General features: G+C 41.0%; 1 protein-coding gene across 1 annotated transcript in view; it reads right to left on the bottom strand.

Annotated features, from left to right (window-relative positions):
* Positions 1–13,911, bottom strand: part of ADGRE3 (adhesion G protein-coupled receptor E3) — a 58,529-nt gene that overhangs the window by 22,507 nt on the left and 22,111 nt on the right. The window contains exon 7 of the mRNA XM_036740128.1: positions 6,004–6,194. Coding sequence (XP_036596023.1) covers positions 6,004–6,194 — 191 coding nt within the window. The remainder of the gene's footprint in view (positions 1–6,003; positions 6,195–13,911) is intronic.

Genomic DNA, 13,911 nt, shown 5'->3' with positions numbered 1-13,911 from the left:
AAAAAAAGAATAGAGAGCAAAAGACCCATGGCAGAACTTTGGGGTATGTCAACAGTTAGGGAGTGTGACATAGGTGACAAGCCAGCAAAGGAGACTGGGAAGGATCAGTCAGAAAGATAGAGCAGAACTTAGAGATAGAGTGCAGTGTCATGAAAACCCAGAGAGGAGAGAGGATCCTGGAGGGGAGTGGGGTAGTGAGCAGGGTCAAATACTACAGAGAGGTGGAGAAAGAAGAACACTGGTGATGAAGAGATCCTTGGTAATTTTGGAGAGAACAGTTTCAGTTGAATAATGAGGCAATAAACAAGGTTTAAGAGGGTTGAGAAGTGAGTTGGAGGTGAGGAAGTGGAAGTAACATTTTTGACAGGAGTTTGGTTGAGAAAGGGAGAAGATATTGAACAATAGCTCAAGGAAATGGTAGGATCTAGTGAGGGTTTTTTTCCCCTTAAAAATATGATATGATTGGGACAACTAGGTGGTCCAGTAGATGGAGCACCAGCCCTTGGAGTTAGAAGAACCTGAGTTCAAATCTGGCCACAAATACTAGCTGTGTGACCCTGGGTAAGTCACTTAACCATGATTGCCTTCCCCCACCCCAATATGGTCTGACTTAGATGTGTTTCTAAGCAACAGTGAAGGAACCAGTAGAAAGATTGAAGCTTAGGGATGAGAGACGGTGGTGGGGCCAATCTACTGGAGAAGATAGGATCAAGGGTGCATATAAACGGGCCAGCCATGGTGAGTTGAAGGGCTACTTCTTCATCAGAGACTGTGGTAAAGAAGAAGGCACTGGGGCAAGATATCAGAGGGATATGAGATGAAGTATGGCAAAGGATCTGTTTTCTCAGTAAAGCACTAGGCAAAGTCTTCAACTATGAGGGTAATGGGAGTGGGGCGAACAAGGGCAAGGTGACTAACTAGATGTGAAGAGAGAAAAGAAGGCTGACAACTACTGTAGGGAGTGGGATAGAAAATCAGCTAGGGAAGAGTAAAAGGATTGCCTTTGAGCAGCATTTGAGTAGGAGTGGAGGAGATCAACGGTGAGAGTAAAACAGGATTGGGATTTGGAAAGATGTGAGTGTTATGGGACAAAGGAAGAGGGAAGAGAGAGTAGAGAGCAGGGTCGAGCAGTGTTGAAGTGAGCTGGCTAACTGAATATGAGGTGAGGAGGGGAGGAAAGTGAAGCCAGAGCAGGGGTCTTGACCTGGGAAAGTACCGAGGGGTAGAAAGATTGGAGTTCATGTTGAAGATTAAGATAGTAAGATTGGATTTAGTACTAAAGCATAGGGAATGATGTAATGACAAGAGATTATGATCATTGTTCTGTCTAAGAAAGATGGAGACCAGCAGACCCTTAACTAGGAATTTTTGTGCCTGGACATGTGGCCTGAAAATTATCCTCAGATGGTGAGCAGGCTGGATTGGAGGAAGAATTTAACAGAATGTGTGCCATCTGGTAGCATTTTATTTTTACTAATTTTTCTTAACTAACTAGGTTTTAAACTCTGATGTTTCTGAAATGCTGTCAGTACCCTATAAATTTGGACCCGAGGAGAAAGTGTCTGCTGCCCTTTTCTAGTTCTAATTCTGATGATAAGGATGTTTTCTAAACTTAAGTTTTATGGCAAATGTACAGTGGAGGCCAAACAGATTAATTGAGAAGGAGAAACTAAATGGTTTTGTGATCCTGCCCTTGTCCTAACACATCAATCTTTACTCTGAACTAGGCAGCTAGGTAGCACAGTGGATAGAGTCCTGGGCCTGGAGTGAGGAAGACCTAAGTTCAAATTCAGCCTCAGGCACTTACTAGCTGTATGACCCTGCACAAATCACTTAATCACTCTCAGTCTCAGTTTTCTCAACCATAAACATGAGGATAATAACAGCATCTGTCTGACAGGGTTGTTGTGATGATCAAATGAAATATTATATAAAAGCACTTAGTACAGTGCTTGGCACATAGTACGTGTATATAAGGGCTTATTCTCTTCCTTTCCCCTGAACCGATCAAGAATTCTGGCATGTGGGAGCATGGAAAGGCATTCTTGAGGGCAGAGCCAAGAGAGCAGATTAGAGGCAGCAGCCCAGCTGAACTCTCTCAACATTCTCCTCCAAACAATTATAAAATAATGCCTCAAATCAAATTTTGGAGGTACAGAGCCAACAAAAAGTCAGAGTGAGACATTTTTCTACCCTAAGAAAACATCCGAGGTCCACAGTTCAGGTCGTACATTGTGGCTGCAACAGAAGCCATAGCAGCAGCAGCTTTGGGAGCTCTCAAGCCCCTAGACAGTAAGAGGTGTATGTGTGTGTGTGGGGTCACACAATTGGTCAGAAAGTGATTACAGGGGACCCATTGCTGGTATTGGGTACAGCTGGCACTGATTAGCAAGTCTATTGCCCACACTCAGTTCTAGGTTGCAATTCCAGAGCAGAGAAGAACGCTTGCGGTCAGTCATAAAGGAGTAGGAGCCCTGGTCACAGTTCCAGGGCCAATAAGGGTGCTAGTGCTTGAAGCTGCAGGGGAGAAGGGGCCCTTCCTGGGTAAAGACCAGAGCACACACCAGGAGAGCATTGACTACACCTCTTCCTGTATCACACCACTTTGGAAGTACTGAAAACTTGCAGATCCCCAGAAATAGATCTGAAAACAGTAGCACAAAAAAGCTTGAGGCTTGGCACAGTGTCTGCCTACCCCTAAGTGAGCAGAGCCCAACTTCAACATAAATTTTAAAGCAAGGAAATAGTTTGGAAAATGAGGAAACAACAAAAAAAGAACTTGATCATACAAAGCTACGACAGTGGTAGAGAAGACTAAGCTACAAACTCAGAGGAAGACAATAAGGCAAAACCAGCTACAACCAAAGCTTCAAAGAAAAATGCTGACTGGACACATACCCAACAAGAATTGCAGAAAGCATTAATGAAAAAGATAAGACTGTAGAGGAAAAATAAACAAGAGTGAGGCAAGAAAATGATGAAAAGAGAATTCACAGCTTGATAAAAGAGGCAAAAGAATATTGAAGAAAATAACACTTTAAAAATTGACAATGGTAAAAGAGGCACAAAAATTTACTGAAGGAATTCATTAAATTTCTTAAAAAGCAGAATAGGCCAAGTGAAGATGGACACACAAAAATTCACTGAAGAAGAAAATACTCCTTAAAAAAGCAGAATTGGCCAAATGGAAAAAGAGGTACAAAAGCTCATGAAGAAAATAATTCCTTAAAAATTAGAATTGAGCAAGTGGAAGCTAATAACTCAATGAGACATCAAGAAACAACAAAACAAAGTCAAAAGAATGAAAAAAATAGAAGAAAATGTGAAATATTTCATCAGAAACACAACTAACCTGAAAAATAGATTGAAAAAAGAAAATTTAAGAATTTTTGGGCTACCAGAAAGCTATGGCCAAAAAAAGAACCTAAACATCGTATTTCAAGAAATCATCAAGGAAAATTGCTATGCTACCTCAGGTCCAGAGGTAAAATAGAAATGGAAAAGAAGCTCCAATCACCTCCTGAAAGAGATTTCAAAATGAAAACTCCTAGGAATATCATAGCCAAATCCTAGAGCTCCCAGGTCAAGAAGAAAATATTACAAGCAGCCAGACAGAAACAATTCAAATATTGTAGAGCCACAGTCAGGATAGGGTAAAATTTAGTAGCTTCTACCTTAATGGACTGAAGGGCTTGGAATGTGATATTCCGGAGGGCAAAAGAGTTAGGATTACAAACAGGAATCACCTACCCAGCAAAACTGAGTACGATCCTTTAAGAGAGAAAAATGGATATTTAATGAAATAAAGGACTTTCAAGCATTCCTGATGAAAAGAACAGAGCTGAATAGAAAACTTGACATTCAAACACAAGACACAAGAGAAGTGCAAAAAGGTAAACATGAAAGAGGAATCATAAGGGTCTCAATAAGGTTAAACAGTTTACAATCCTACATGGGAAGATGATTCACCTAACTCCTAGGAACTTTATCATTATTAGGGTAGTTAAAAGGAGTTATATGGAAAGAAAACATGGGTGTGATTATGTTGGAATGATCTCAGAAAAAGAAAAGAAAGGGTGAAAAAGAGGGATGCACTGAGAGAAGGAGAAAGGGAGAGGTAGAATGAGGAAAATTTTCTCACATAAAAGAGGTATGGAAGGAAGAATTTTTACAGTGTAGGGAAAAATGGGGGACAGTGGCAGGCAATGCTTAAACCTTACTCTCATTGGAAATGGTTCAAAGAGGGAAGAATATATACATCCATCCATACATATTCAGTTGTGTATAGAAATCTATCTTACCCAACAGGGAAGTAGGAGGGGAAGGGAATAAAAGAAAAGGGGGTGATGATTAAAAGGAGGGTGAATTAAGGGAGGCAGTGGTTATAAACTAAACATACTTTTGAGAAAGACAAGACGAAAAGAGAGAAGGAAGAATACACAGAAGAAATTGGGATGGAGGGAAACATACAGTTAGTAATCATAACTGTGAATGTGAATGGGATGAGCTCACCCATAAAATGGGAGCAGATATTAGAATGAATTAGAAACCAGAATCCAATAATATGTTGTTTACAAGAGACACACTTGAAATAGAAAGACACACATAGAGTTCAAATAAAGGGCTGGAGCAGAATCAAATAACTTCAGCTGAAGTAAAAAAGACAAGGGTAGCAATTATGATCTCAGACAAAGCAAAAGCAAAAATAGACCTAATTAAAAGTGATAATCAGGGAAACAATATTTTGCTGAAAGATACCATAGACAATGAAGCAATATTTAAAAATTTTGCAGAAGTTTCTCTGATAAAGGCCTTATTTCTCAAATATATCAAGAATTGAGTCAAATTGATAAAAATAAAGGTCATTCTCCAATTGATAAATAGTGAAATGATATGAACAGGCCATTCCAGAAGAAGAAATCAAAGGCATTTATAGTCATATAAAAACATGCTATTGGTTAGAGAAATGCAAATTAAAACAACTTTGAGGTACCATTTCACGCCCGTCAGAAATGACAAATGCTGGAGGGGATAAGGAAAAATAGGTACACTAATGAATTATTGGTGGAGTAGTGAACTAGTCCAACCATTCTGGGGAACAACTTGAAACTATGCGCAAAGGTTTATAAAACTTTGAATACCATTCACACAGCAATACCACTACTAGGTGTGTATCCCAAAGAGGTCAAAGAAAAAGGAAAAGGACCTAAACAGTACATACAAAGATATTTATAGCAGCTCTTTTTGTGGTAGTGAAGAATTTAAAATCAAGGGGATGCTCATCAATTGGGAACTGGCTGAGCAAGTTGTGGCATATGGTTGAGATGGAGTACTATTGTGTTATACGAAATGATGAATGGGATAGCTTCAGAAAAATGTGCCAACACTTCTATGAACTGATGCAAAGTGAAGTGAGAACCAGGAGATCCTTGTACATTAGTAACAGCAATGTCGTAATGATGATCAACTGTGAAAGACTTGGCTACCCTGATTAATACAATGATCCAGGATAATTCTAAAGGACTCATAATGAAAAGATGCTATCCACCTCCAGAGAGAGAACTGATAACTCTGAATGCAAATTGACGTAAAATTTTCTCATTTTTTGGTTTTGTTTTGCAATATGGCTAATATAGAAATATATTTTGCGTGATTTCACAAGTATAATTGATATCATATTGCTTGGCTTCTCAGTGGGTGAGGGAGGGAGTAAGAGAGAGGAAGAGAATTTTGAACACAAAATTTAAAAAGAAAAGAATGTTAAAATAAATAAATAAATAACAAATTTTAAAAAAAGAAAAGGGAAGAATTCTGGCATATAAAAACCTATTTTTCCAAATGTCCACCCTGTTCTCCTGCTCCACACATTGCTCTGACTGTGGGAAGGAGAAAGAAAACCATGTATGAAGCACCTACTATATGGAAGTACTGTGCTAAGCTCTCTACAAATATTATCTCATTGAACCACGAATATATTGCCTATGACCTGTGGTTCATACTCACCTGAATATGCTTGAAACTCAGAAGAACAGAAAGAGAGGAGGATTCAGATTGCTGAGATTCTATAGCAGTGCTGACTACTTGGGAGATCAGGTAGATTCCATAACTCTTCCTCCCATGGCTCTCCTCCAAAAAGGATGCATTTATAACAGTCCCAAGGGAAAAATAGGAGAGAAAAGCAACTGCACTCGGACCTTAAAAAAAAGAAAGAGCAAAGTCCTTGAAGGCAAAAGGGCTGATTCAATCCCATATTTCCTCATCAAGTTCATTTCCTGGAGGAAGATTCTGTCCACTCAATCACTTAATCAACATGCATTTATCAAAGACTTGCTTAATGCGATAGCTACTGTGCTAAGCCCTAGAGATACAGAGAAATGAAACAAACAGTTTCTGACCTTAGGCAGCTTACATTTTAATGGGGGAGCACACATATATAAATCAAAACAAACAAAATAAATATAGAATAGTGGTAAGATAACCTTAGAGAAGTTGACTCGTGTGTGTGTGTGTGTGTGTGTGTGTGTGTGTGTGTGTGTGTGAGAGAGAGAGAGAGAGAGAGAGAGAGAGAGAGAGAGAGAGAGAGAGAAAGAGAGAGAGAGAGAGGACATGGTGTTTGAACTGAATCTTAAAGGAAGCCAAGGATTCTAAGAGTTAGAGGTTAGGAGGGAGAATATTCCAGGCATGGAGAAAAGCTAGTGAAAGGGATGCCTAGAGCACAAAAGATGGAGTATCATGTGTAAGCAACAGCAAGGAGCCTGGTATGACTGGATTGCAGAGAGCCTGAAGAGGAGTAGAATGTAAGAATAATGGAAAGGTGCAAAGAGGCCAGGTTATGAAGAGTTTTAAATGTCAAACAAAGGAATTTATATTCGGTCCTGAAGGTAGTAGAGAGTCATGGAATTTAATGAGCAGGTAGATAATGTGGTCAGGGTTCTACAGTAGGAAAATTACTTTGTTATCTGAGCACAGGATGGATTGGAGCCGAGAGAAACTTGAGGCAGGGAGGGAAGGCAAGAGGTGATGAGGGCTGATACTCAGTGATGGTTTTAAGTGGAAAGAAGAGGACATGTGGGATGGAAGGTTATGAAGGTGGAAATGACAGGCTTTGGGAACTGATTGAACATGCCAGATGAGCAAGAGAGAGGAGCTGAGGAAAACACAGAGGTTAAGAAGTTGGGTGACTGGAAGGATGGTGGTTTCCTTGACAGTAAAAAGGTTGCTCTTAATAAGCAAAGGTTTAGAGAGAAAGATAATGGGTTCTGTTTTGGACATATTGAGTTTGAGGTGCCTATAGGATATCTAGTTTGAAATGTCCAACAGGCACTTGGTGATGTGAAGAGAGAGAGGCTAGGAACATATAAACAGATCTGATAATCATCTACAGATGATACTCGAATGCATAGTAACTAATGGCATCACAAAGTGAGAATGAAATACAATGAAAAGAGAAGAGGATCCAGGACATAACCTTGAGCAGTTAGTGTAGGTGATGTGGTTGAAGACAGAACAAAAGGGACTGTGAAGGAGCAGTCAGACAAGGAGAACCAGGAGAAAGCGGTGTCATGAGAACTCAGTGAAGAGATGGTATCCAGGAGGATCAGATGGTCACCTGTGTCAAATCCAGCAGAAGTCAAGAAGAATGAAGATTAAGTAGGGGCCAGTAGACTGGCAATTAAGAGATCATTGGCCATTTTGTAGAGAGAACAATTTTGACATGACAAGGTTGGAAGTCAGATCACAGAGGTTTCAAAGCAATTGAGGAAGTGGAGGCACCAATTGTTAACAGTTTTTTCCAAGGGATTTCATTGAGAAGAAGTATGGCATTGATTTTTTTTCAGTAAAGTATGAGACAAGGTCCTCAGAAGAAAAGGGAGTGGTTTGGGAAGTTCAAGGGAAGAACAGGTTTTAAATAGGGATAGATGACTAGTGAACAAGTTAAAGAGGTCTGCCTTGATGGAGTGAAGGCCAAGAAGAAGTTATCTAGTACAATTTTATAGTGAACCTAGTCCACAAGGATTTGTGATATCCTCTAGTTCTGGCCAGCAGCATTTGAATTAGAGCAAAGGAGGCAGGTGGTGGGAATAATTGAGTGCTGAGGTTTGTCAAAGCATGATTAATGATAGGATAGGGAAGCAAATGATTCAACAGTAGATAATAGAATAGAATTCATTTGAGGGAGCCAAGATTGGAAAAGGAGGAGGTATAGCCAGGGTAGAGGTGATTGCCTGGAATAGTACTAAGGGAGGGAGGGATTGGAGGTCATCATGAGGACACAGGGAAGGTTTAGGGGGAGAGAGGCATAGGGAGAGATAGACAGATAAGAGATTATGATAAAAATCCAGAGGTTGTGAACATGGAAGCAAAATTTTTGTAGGCATTGGCAAAATCAAGGGTTCAATTAACTCTGTGAGTAGCAGAGGTGGAAATGCAGAGTTGGCTGTGGGAGTTGAGTTATGAGTTGTGAGGAGTTGTGAGATTGCTGAATTGGGAAGTTAGGGTATTTGAAGGAACATCAAAATGTTCCTAGTCTTCTAGAATGAAGGAAGAACATGCAGTGGAAAGAGAAACTGTTGGCTAGACACCAAACTCAATGAGAAAGAAAGGGAGAATATGTTGGGAGTCAGTAGATAACAGCTATCAGAGTCTGGATTGGGTGATAAATTTTGGATTGCATGAAACTCATAGCAGAGGTTGCTGAGTGACGACGGTAAAGAGAGAGTCCAGCAGAGAATATTAGGACTCTCCCATCATGACCATTGAGTCAGAGCATATGAATAAAAGCAACCATTACCGGAAAGGGTAGTCAGGGAAGCCAAGTCATCTGAAGTGAACCAGGTCTCAGTGAGTGCCAAAAGATGAAAAAAATGATAAGGGGAGAAAGAAGAGGTTTAAGATGAAAGCATTTCTGTTAATTGTGGAACAGACCTTTCAGAAGGCACAGTAGAAGAGTGGAAGTTTATGGAGTGAGACATTGGGCACAGAGTTGAGATGATGGGAGAGGGCTGAGCTTGGGGCTTTGTTCTTTAGCATTTGTGGTTGAGTTTTGAAGGCACTTGAAGTGCCCCTACTTCATTTGCTGTCAAACCTCTGTGATCTGGCTTCCAACCCTGTTGATCAACTGAAGCTGCTGTCTCTCCAAAATGACCAATGATCTCTTAATTGCCAATCTACTGACCTCTTCTCAATCCTCATGCTTCTTGATCTCTGCTGGATGTGATAATTGACCACCTTCTCCTCCTGGATACTATCTCTTCCCCAAGTTATCATGACTCTGCTTTCTCCTGGTTCTCCTCCTTCTTTTCTGACTGCTCCTTCACAGTCTCTTTTGTTCCGTCTTCAGCCATGTCATATACATTCATTCTTCAAGAGTCTGAGAGTCTGAGAGGTCAAGTTAAGAGGCCCATAAGTAAGAGATGTCCTCATATTTCTTGGGCTAGCTTGTGGCAGTGTTATCTTTTTTTAGAATAGAATGGTCTAACAGTGGAAATACCAGGAGTGGGTAGACCAGTTTGGGTCTATGGAAATCAAGAGTAAAGGGTTTTTGTTTTCTGGGTAAAGATGGCGGGATCTAGTAGAAAGTCAGCCCCTTGAAGGCTGACACTGTTTTATATGTGTCTTTGGATGGCAAGTATGAAGCATAGAGTGTTGCACGTTGAGGAACATTAAATCATTTGCCAAGTATGTGGAAGAGAAAGGACTTGAATAGTCAGGGAGTTAGTCAATAAAAATTTGTTAATTACATACTATGTGTCAGGTATTGTGCTAAGTGCTGGGGTTACAAAGAAAGGCAAAAGGCAGTTTCTGTTCTATTCTCAGAGAGCTCAGTCTAATGGGAAAACTGCATGAAAACAGCTATATGTAAGCAAGTTATATATGGGATAAATTGGAGATAATCAACAGAGGGAAGGTGGTAGAGTTAAGGGACGTTGGAAAAGGTTTAAAGAAGGCCAGGGAAGGTAGAAGTAAAGATGAAGAGATAGAGCATTCCAGGCATGGACAACCAGTGAAAATGCTTGGAGTAGAAAGATGGAGTTTGTTTTGTGAGGAACAGCAAGGAGGCCAATGTCACTGGTGGAGTGTAAAGTGTAAGAAGAATGGAAAGGTCGGTTGTAGGGTGTAGGTTATGAGGAGCTTTGAGTGCCAGAGAATTTTACACTTGGTCCTAGAGGTCATAGGAAGCCATTGGAATTTATTGAGAAAGGGAGCGGGGAATGATATAGTTACACTGGCACTTTAGGAAGATCGCTTTGACTTAAAACCATGTCTTCCTAACTTCAAGGCCAGCTCTTTATGTACTATACCACATTGTTTTCCCACTGATTTGCAAATAGTAGGTGCTTAAATGCTAGTTGACTTAAATTGAATCTGAGTTTAATCGTTTCCAAAGGCCAACTAGATAGCATAGTTAATAGAGTACCAGATCTGGCATCAGGAAGACCTGAGTTCAAATCCGGCCTCAGACACTTACTAGCTGTGTGACCCTGGGCAAGTCATTTTGCCATTTGCTTCAGCTTCCTCATCTGTGAAATGAACTGGAGAAGAAAATGGCAAACCACTCCGGTCTTTGCAAGAAAAACACGAACGGGATCAAGAAGAGTCAGAAATGAAAGACGGCAGCTAGAAAGCAGGGACTTGCTTAAGCTCTCCCCCAAATTCCTCCAAACACCTGTAAAAATGGCTCTGAACTAATTCTAGAGCTTCAGAACCCACAAAACAGCAGAGGGAAACAGGTCTCCAGCCCAGGAGAGTCTGGATGGTCACTGGGAAGGGTCTCACATGGTGCTGGGAGCAGCGTGCAGCCCAGCATGGGCCGTGCCAGGACAGACCAGATCTGGAGTCAGCCAGCCAGGAAAAGGCCTTAGGCCTATGAATCATTGAGTTGTGGCAGTTACCAGACTTTTCAACCCACAAACGCCGAAGAACAGGTTAGTGGGAAACTGGGGGATTGAGTTCAGAGAGGTCCGGCCCCATCCCTGGGGGTGGTGGAGGTGGTGCAGCAGTGGTGATGGCAGCAGCAGGAAGCTCCTGAGGCTGCTTGCAGAGCTCCAGGGTCAGCTGCTTCCCGAGTCCCTGGCTTACACAGTGGGAGGAATCTAGTAGTGGATCAGAGCTGGAGTACAAGGAGCGCTTTGTGGGCACAAAGGCAGTTTCTCTTGCTGTTCCCTGCTTGGATCTGGATTGTTGTCCTGGTTGGCAGTTCTTGAGGGAGGAGGAGCAGTGCTTGGACCCTAAAGCTTGGGACAAAGTACTCTCTACTCTATAAGCAGTCATATACTGACAAAAAGCTCAAGGGTCAAATAGTTGGCTGGGAACATGAATAGGCAGAAAAAATGAACTCAGACTCAAACTCAAACTCTAGATTCCTTTTTTGGTGACAAAGAAGATCAAAACATACAGCCAGAAGAAGTCAACAAAGTCAAAGGCCTCCAAGAAAAATATGAATTGGGCTCAGGTCATGGAAGAGCTCAAAAAGGATTTGGAAAAGCAAGTAAGAGAAGTAGAGGAAAAATTGGGAAGAGAAATGAGAGTGGTGTAAGAAACACATGAAAAACAAGTCAATGACTTGCCTAAGGAGACCCAAAAAAATACTGAAGAAAATAATGCCTTAAAGAATAGACTAACCCAAATAACAAAAGAACTCCAAAAAGCCAATGAGAAGAATGCCTTGAAAGGCAGAATTGGCCAAATGGAAAAGGAGGTCCAAAAGACCACTGAAAAAAACACCAACTTAAAAATTAGATTGGAGCAAGTGGAAGCTAGTGACTTTATGAGAAATCAAGATATTATAAAACAGAACCAGAGGAATGAAAAAATGGAAGACAATGTGAAATATCTCATTGGTAAAACTACTGACCTGGAGAACAGATCTAGGAGAGATAATTTAAAAATTATTTGACTACCTGGAAAGCCATGCTCAAAAAAAGAGCCTAGACACCATCTTTCAAGAACTATCAAGGAAAACTGTCCTGATATTCTAGAACCAAAGGGTAAAATACAAATTGAAAGAATCCACTGATTGCCTTTTGAAAAAGATCCCAAAAAGAAAACTCCTAGGAATATTGTCACCAAATTCCAGAGCTCCCAGATCAAGGAGAACATACTGCAAGCAGCCAGAAAGAAACAATTTGAATATTGTGGAAACACAATCAGAATAACACAAGATCTAGCCAGCTTCTACATTAAGGGATCTAAGGGCTTGGAATATGATATTCCAGAGGTCAAAGGAAGTGGGATTAAAACCAAGAATCACCTACCCAGCAAAACTGAGTATAGTGTGCCAAGGCAAAATATGGACTTTCAATAAAATAGAGGATTTTCTTAATGAAAAGACCAGAGCCGAATAGAAAATTTGACTTTCAAATACAAGAATCAAGAGAAGCATGAAAAGGTCAACAAGAAAGAGAATTCATAAGGGACTTACTAAAGTTGAACTGTTTTGTTTACATTCCTACATGGAAAGATGATGTGTGTAATTCATTAGACCTTTCTCAGTATTAGGGTAGTTGAAGGGAATATACATATATATATAGACAGAGGGCACAGGGTGTATTAGGAGGGCAGAGTTTATAATCTCAAATAGGATCATAAACATGTCTGAAACGTTCGGAATCGCCGGATATAAGAAACTCTCAAAGTAGAAGGCAGAAGAATCAAAACATTTATTTAGGCTCCACAGTAACCAACCCATGAACCAGCAACCCCATTTTGATATATTGATCAAAAGCTTCCAGGCCCAATAAGTACGCCTTGAAAGAGTAACCAGGAGGCTACAGAGAAGCATGATTGCGTAAAGCAAAATCATGTTTCCCCCTCTATGGTAATAAGATTACCCACTGGCCTGAAGTCTTTGTTCAGCTTTCTCCCGTAGGTCAGCTCTGCTACTGGCAGCTCCTGCTTCAGCTGTGGCTGTGTCTGTAACTGTAACTGACGTAACTGCCTCTGTAACTGCCTCTGGCTCCAACTGTAGCTGTAACTGTCGCTGTAATGGCCTGAAGTCTTTGTTCAGCTTTCTCCCGTAGGTTAGCTCTGCTACTGGCAGCTCCTGCTTCAGCTGTGTCTGTGGCTGTGGCTGTAACTGACGTAACTGTCGTAACTGCCTCTGTAACTGTCGTTGTAACTGTCGCTGGCTCCAACCGGAAAAGGAAGAGAGAGGATCTTCAAGCTGTCCTCTCCCCTCTTATAGAGTTTTTTGACATCATCAAGCACCGCCTGAACGACCAGGGCCGATTGGTTCTTGACTTGGCCCCTCCCCCTAGCATAGCCGTTAACACCTCCCCTCAGCCAGCCCCATGACTCATCACACAGGAAGTTGTCTGCTGCCTGGAATGCTCTTTGGGCTTCCTGCCCCGGAAGAGCAAGCCACAGTGTCCAGAGGCTCAATGAGGTAAGCTGAGTCATTCAAAGAAAACAAAGGCCATTCTGGCTACACTCCACCCCTTGTTATAGGATACATAATCTAATCAGCCATGTATCCTAGAACATACATTGTGATCCAATTACAAAGGAAACTAAAACATATCATTCATTATAAAGCAAAACATATCATTTGGTGACATTCCTAAATATTGGTTTACGATTCAAATGTGATCCACCCCTAGGTCCCAGCAAGATAATCTCTTCAATCAATCATCCCCAAAATAATTATTAATAATTCAAATGTCCACCCCTAAATCCTTGTATCCATTACATAGGATCAATAATATCATAACAATAAAACAACACAGCAAGGATAACACAAAATAAGTAAACAGAACACTATCATCATTTCCACCCCCCTTGAACGATTGGGGCTCAAAATCTTGGGGTGAGGGGTGAAGGTCTCATTTTCCATAGCTTCTTCATGCTGAAATTGGATGTAGAGATGGCCCTGCCCCCAAAAAGTCCCATTCCAGAGGTCATTTCTTTAACGAG

This window comes from Trichosurus vulpecula, chromosome 1 (genome assembly GCF_011100635.1).
Source record: "Trichosurus vulpecula isolate mTriVul1 chromosome 1, mTriVul1.pri, whole genome shotgun sequence".
NCBI lineage: Eukaryota > Metazoa > Chordata > Mammalia > Diprotodontia > Phalangeridae > Trichosurus > Trichosurus vulpecula.
This window is presented reverse-complemented; position numbering and strand designations above follow the sequence as displayed.